Source organism: Poecilia reticulata, linkage group LG13, assembly GCF_000633615.1.
Source record: "Poecilia reticulata strain Guanapo linkage group LG13, Guppy_female_1.0+MT, whole genome shotgun sequence".
NCBI lineage: Eukaryota > Metazoa > Chordata > Actinopteri > Cyprinodontiformes > Poeciliidae > Poecilia > Poecilia reticulata.
In genome coordinates this window covers 31,013,198-31,019,696 of record NC_024343.1, presented here as the reverse complement: position 1 = coordinate 31,019,696, position 6,499 = coordinate 31,013,198, and the positions used below count along the sequence as shown (strand labels likewise).

General features: G+C 39.2%; 2 protein-coding genes and 1 long non-coding RNA gene across 3 annotated transcripts in view; 1 reads left to right on the top strand and 2 right to left on the bottom strand.

Moving 5' to 3' along the window:
• sbds (SBDS ribosome maturation factor) overlaps positions 1-611 on the top strand; it is a 3,538-nt gene extending 2,927 nt beyond the window's left edge. Inside the window, exon 5 of the mRNA XM_008426552.2 lies at positions 65-611. Coding sequence (XP_008424774.1) covers positions 65-190 — 126 coding nt within the window. The 3' untranslated portion in view covers positions 191-611. The remainder of the gene's footprint in view (positions 1-64) is intronic.
• A 598-nt stretch (positions 612-1,209) lies between these two features.
• LOC103475135 (claudin-4-like) lies at positions 1,210-4,321 on the bottom strand. The gene has a single exon (XM_008426551.2). The coding sequence runs from the start codon at positions 4,221-4,223 to the stop codon at positions 3,555-3,557; it is 669 nt and encodes a 222-aa protein (XP_008424773.1). The 5' UTR covers positions 4,224-4,321; the 3' UTR covers positions 1,210-3,554.
• Positions 4,322-4,324: 3 nt separating this feature from the next.
• LOC103475134 (uncharacterized) lies at positions 4,325-5,264 on the bottom strand. Its single transcript, XR_535299.2, has 3 exons — positions 5,000-5,264; positions 4,827-4,916; positions 4,325-4,391 (listed from the first exon to the last, which is right to left on the bottom strand). It is a non-coding gene; the product is annotated as an uncharacterized LOC103475134 (long non-coding RNA).
• Between the last annotated feature and the right edge of the window lie 1,235 nt (positions 5,265-6,499).

Here is a 6,499-nt window from a genome sequence, read left to right as displayed (position 1 = left end):
CGCTGTGGCTCAGTGAGCAGCCCTGACCTTTGCTCTCTGACCTTCCTCCCCGTCTCCCTGCCAGGTGGTTCTGGTGGATCCCGGCTGCTTCAGGGAGATTGATGAGCTGATCCGCTGTGAGACCAAAGGCCGAGGCTCTCTGGAGGTGCTGAGCCTGAAGGACGTGGAGGAAGGAGACGAGAAGCTATAGGAGCTGATTCACTAAAACTCCTGCAGAGACACAGTTTACTGTCTAACTCGCCTTATTTCAGCCTTTTACGCAGCAGCCGCGTTTAAGAGAAACTCTCACTCACCTCACTGCTGAGACGAGTCGATCCGATAGCAGGCTTCAGCGATCAAAAAGTCAGCAATTAGCTCTGACCTAAATGTTATTATTTATTATTTTCCTGTCCGGTGTGCACATCTTTTACTCCTTCCTTATCTTCGTAGGCCCAGAAGTAAATATTTATCTCCAACAATTAGTCCTGCTCTGCAGCTAAACAGAAAGAAACCTGATTGTTTTCTGTAGACTTTGATTTTACTGACATAAAATAATTATAAATATTCACACAATCTGTCATTTTACCTGGCAGCCCAATAGAAATATGTCAAATAAATTAGTTTCATTATTACAGTCTTTAATATAATGTTGAGACATAATTGTTTCTGAAAATATCACCTTAAAAATGTAACTGAAGGTGTTTTTTTTTTTTTTTTTTTTGTGAACAGTTTTCCTGAGGCCTAACGGCACGTTTCATTTAGCCGCTTTTCAAAATGGGAAAGACTGGTATACATGGCGTTTAGGTTTGCTTTTATGTCATCAAAATCATATTGGTGGGTCACTGGGTTTCCATAGCAACCATGCACTTCACAGCTTTTGCCCATCACAAACAGAAATGGAGTATTTGGTGTTTTCTACACTAGAACTGTGTGTGAAAAAGAGGCTGAATGTGTGGAAAGCATGGCGGAGGATCTGTGATGCTGCGGGTCTGTTTGCAAAAGTGTGACACCATAAACTCCGTAGATAAATAAATGCATGCCTTTAGACTGAAAATGGGACTTCAGTGTTTAATGGTTCACCAGACGTTAAATCTTTTCTAACTCTGGGATGAAAGAAGAAAATGTTTTCAGGATTTTTACCAGGGAGGCTGTTGTATGAAATGTGCCTTTATTTTTTTTAAATTTATCCAGTGTTCCTTTAAAAAAAAGCAAGAAGATTTTAACAAAAGATGGAAAATCAGATGTTTATTTGCATCTTCTGAAGCAGAATCAACACACAAAGCTAAAAGGAAAAACAGACATGATGATTTTACTAAACAATTTTAAATCTGAAGTTTAAAATGATTTTGTTTCATTTAAAGTTGAAGCAGAAAGTTTTAAAGAGTCAGGCTTCTTTGGCTGTCGGTGTTAAATTTGGATGAGTTGATGACTAAATAAAATACATTTGTTATTGTTTTACATCCTACGTCGACATTTGACAGAGTCTGAAAAGTCGAGGTTAAATCCAGCAGATTTTCTACATGAAATCAGATTTAAAGAAACACAGAGGAACCGTAAAGCTGCAGAAATATACAAGTATAATTTCAAAACTTTTGTGCTTTTTTTTAAAGGCTGCGACTTTGATTCAGGGAACAAAACGGCAACTGAACGCCGCCCTTCCTGTTTGTGCTTTGGGTCGTGTTCCAACACGCCTTGAGTTTCTGTCGCACTGCGTCTGATTCCAGTTCAGCCAAACACAACAGTCTGAGATCAAATATACGAAATGGATGAATTTTATCAGTCGTCATTTTGTTCAACTGCAGGGAAAATGAAACTCTGAGCAGATCTATTTGGTCTAAAGTTTATTGCTCTGCTGTAAAAACGAATAAATCCTTCACTAATCCCTCTTCAAACTGTTTCCATCACGTCTGATTCAGTTTAGTCTGCAGATCAGAAGAGAAGCCAAAAATTATACTCTAGTAAAAAGTAGAACTACTTCAACATGTTTTTACTCGAGAAGAAAGTAGCTGTCCAAGAAAAAGTATTTGATATTTCAAATTTACATCATCAGATGGACCAAAATGTAAAGTTATGTGGAAATGTTTGTAAAACCAAAATGAAAACAATTCATATAAATATTGTTACAAATCTAATTATTTCAATATAAAACTTTTGGGTAAAATAAGGTTGAACAGTAGAGAACACAGAAATTTTACTAAAGTAGCAACACTTCATAGTAAAATTACTCAAGTAAAACTAAAAAGTACAGGTAGTAAAATTCTTCTAAAAGTATATTTTCCCAAAAAGTTACTCAAGTAAATGTAGCTAGTTGCTACCCATCTCTGCAAACAGTAGTTTGTTTTAAAGAGTTTACTTTGCAGTCATATGAAATTATCCAACAATGTTTGGTGTTGTCATAGCAACACTAAACAGAGTTTAGTTTATTACTGTGGTATGTTTGGATTCAAGAAATAAACAAAACTGAACGATTAAATCTCGCTTCACAGCATATTCTGGCTTTTCTCCCATTCACTTGGATTCCTCCGGTAGAATTTCAACCAGCCAATCAGAAAGCAGAAAGAGAAGTTGGGGGGGGGGGGAATTTGACGGTGTGTTAGGGAAATTGTGGATAGAAAAAGAAAGGAGTACATTTCTGCCCAAAAGCAAAAGAATTAGCAAGAAAATTTTTAGATCTCAGAATGTTTTAGAACAGGGGTGTCCAAAGTCGGTCCTCGAGGGCCGGCATCCGACATGTTTTAGTTCTCTCCCTGGTGATGGTAACAACCTTCTCAGCAAGTTCGGCTTATTCTTCTAACGAGCCATCATTGGATCCAGGTGTGTTAAACCAGGGAGAGAACTAAAGCACCAGGATGCCGGGCCTCCAGGACCCACGTTGGTCACCACTGTTCCAGAAAAAAGTTGTAAATTTCAGAGCTCTAAAAGTCAAAGATGTGCAAGAAAAAAAACTCAAATTTTGAGATTAATTTCACATATTTTCTAGAAGGAACTGTTACATTTCTGAGCTCTAAAATGTAAAAATTTGGACTTTTGAAAATTGAGCTCAGAAATTCCAGGGTTTTTGTAGACAATTTCTAAGATTAATCTCTAAATTTCTGAGTTTTTGATGGAAATTTGCTCCTACTTTCTTTTCTATCCTCAATAGTCCTAATGCTCCATCATAGTAAACGATGAGTCGATTTTCTGCTGTGATCAGCACTTCCTTCTTCGCAGTCAATTGCAAAATTAACCTTTTTTTTTTCTTTTTTTTTACATTATATTGACAGTTTTGCGCTCATCTGAAGTGGAAACGCATCCAGGAAATGATCGTTTCTCAATATCCGAGAGCCGTTGTACGTAGAAACACGTCACTGTTTGTTTTACTCGGGTAGAAATAATAAAGAAAGACAGAGAGTTTGTTAAAGTAGAAGAAAACACAGCAAAACTCACCCCTGTTAATAAAGTATGTGCAGTTCTGCTCATTTAAGTTAATTCTAACCCTTTACATCTTTAAAAAAAAAAAAAAAAAGTGCAGTCAGAAGTTTTCCTGAGAGCATTAATTTCACTGTTCATTGGTTCTGCTGTGCGGTCCAGTTCGGTCAGATGGGCGGTGACCTGCGGTTGTATTGGCTGTTTGTGAACGCGGTTCTGTTGATGGTGCTCAGCGGGTTGCTGGCCTCCTCATCCCGGCTCAGGCCGCCGCCAGGCTGCCCCTCCTGAACCCCAGCGGTGGGGCACCTGGTGGTCAGAAATACCCCGGCGACCAGCATCAATGCGAAGGAGATCCATCCGAGATACAGAGCAGGTCCCCAGTCTCTCCTGAGCGGCACCGCGCCCTCTAGTGGCTGGCTGGTGTGGTGGCACGTCCAGGCGGTGGGAACCAGCAACAGGATCCCAGCCAGGATGAAAAAACTCCCAGAAAACACCTTGATCTGGCCCCTCCCGGGGAACCAAACCAGCCCCACTCCTCCGACCACCATGGCGAAGCCCCCGACTCCAATGGCGGCCATGATGAGAGCCCTCCACGTGCGAAAACTTCCAGAAAGAGACATCAGGGATTGGTAGAAAGAGCAGTGCAGGCTGCCGTCGTGGGCCAGATCCCAGTGATCCCACTGTAGCCACACTCCATCCCAGTAGGCAGGCAGGCTGGCTGTCTGGTTGTTGAGCGTCCCGCTGACCGTCCACAGCGCCAGGCAGCGAGTGAGGACGGCGGCCAGCCAACCTGCGGCGGCCACGCCGAGGGCGGCGATCTCCAGCTGCCGCTTCATGACTCCGACCAGCGGCCTCGTCCTCCTCTCCTCTCTCTGCTGCCAAAGCCAGAAACAGCTGGCAGCGGGCCGGGCCGGGGCGGACCGGGCCGGGGAGGAGCGGGGCGGGGCGGGCAGGACCGGAGCGGGGCGGGGCGTTGTTTTAATGTTCGACATGTGAAGCGCACACTGTAAAAACACAAAATCCTACCAAGTAACTTTGGTCCGGTTCCTGTGCAAATATCTGAGTTCACTTGAAATAAGACAAAACTAACTGACAAGCAGAGGTGGATGGAAAACACAAACATTTTACTCAAGTCAGAGAAGCATCACTTCAACAAGTCAAAGTTAAAAAAAAGTATTTGGTAAAAAGTACTGAGTAAATTACGTCCTCAAATGGACAAGAATATAAAGTTAAGTGGAAATTTTGGTCGGGACCAAAATGACAATAATTTATATAGGTAGCAAAAATAATAAAATCAGGCAAAATAAATAAATATATATATCAAAATCAGTTTCTTTCAATGAAAAACCTATGAAACCTTAAAAGCTGCATTTATTACAAGTAATCAAATTAAGATTATCTAAGTACATATGTGAATTTAAAATGTTAGACAAACATACATAGATTAAGTTGGGGGAACCTTAATAATTTGGTTACACATGTAGCCCCTCTAAGTTCGCCACAGGTCCAGCAGGTTCACCGGATTTATTCTAACAAAAGAGGAAATCAAGATGGTGGTTAACATCAGTCCAGCAGCTTCTGTACATTAAATAAAATACAATAGAGATCTTACAGAGCAATAAATCCCAATGAGAAGTTAGCTGCTAGCTAACAGCAGTTAGCCGTTGTAAAATTAAACATAGATAAAATGCACAGCATTAAGAATGATAACAGATAAATATGAATGTTATTACATTTGTCTAAACTATGTTAAAATGTAATACTTGTAAAGAAAACACAGAGCTGATTCCAGTTACCACGGTTACAGAACGACGAACGGGAAAAAAGGGGGCGGAGCCGTCGGTTACCGGTTGCTATGGTAACCGCCAACCGCCAAGAGCAGCGCAACAGAACTTCATATAAATGTCTGCAGAAACAGCTCAACTATACAAAACAAATTCAAAGAATAAATCAACACATTTTGACAAACTTCACATCAATAATGTTAAAATAAAACCCCTGTTACACTGAGGTGTTTTTTTAAAGTTGATACTTCATTATGTTTTCAGTGATTCTGGTGAATTTTTGGTTAAAACATGTTTGTTTTTCATTCAGTGGGTAGAAAATCCAGAAATTGTACTCAAGTAAGAGTAAAAAATTTTCATAATAAAATTACTCAAAGTATAGTGTAGTAAAAATACTCATGAAAGTATGTTATTTTTTATTTTTTATTTTTACAAGAAGCTACTAAAGTAAATGCAAATGAATAAATGTAGCGACCCAATTCTGATCACAAGTGACTTTTCAGGAAGAAATATGAGTTTCTTTTAAGTCAATAATTCCTAAATATTAATATAAAATTACCAGTTCCATTTATAGAATATTTAATTAATAAAATGGGGAAATGGCTCATTAGTCAATATTAAGGATTACTTACTTAAAACACACGTTTCTTGCTAAAAAGTTACTTGTAAGATAGTTTTGTTTCATTTTAAGTGTGATAATATATTTGCGGTATAAACTAGACTAAAAGTAGTTGCTAAGGTTTTGTGTTTTTGCAGTGCATGTCTGTTCAGAGAGGAGGGAACCGGCTCTTTGGCATTCTTGAAAAGAAGGCACTGCTGTGGCTGGGCGGAGGAGGGAAATCCCTCTGTTTTCTCTGCCATGGTTTCAAAACAATCCATTTATCCCCGTTTGTGCAGAGAGGGGAGAAAACAAACGACCTCTGTGCTCTGACGTTTCAGCTGCTGCTCTGCAAAAACACAACATCTTACCGGGTATGTTTGGTCTGAGCAAATACCTCAGTACAATACAGATAAGACTAAACTCACTTAATGCAGCTTTTCTGTAAGATATAAGTTTTATTAAGTCAATAATTCCTTAACATTGATGAAAAAGTCATGGTATGAAATTTTACTGGATGATAAAAAATTGTCCAGCTGTTGTTTTTGAAACAATTGTATGTAATATATTAGTTGATAATGGCATAATAATAATGCAACAGGAAGATCATTTAAATATCAACTAATACTATAAATAAATAAATAAACCTGAAAAAAAAAAACACTTACACTCAAAGTACCGTATTTTCCGCACTATAAGGCACCTAAAAACCTTCAATTTCCTCAAAAGC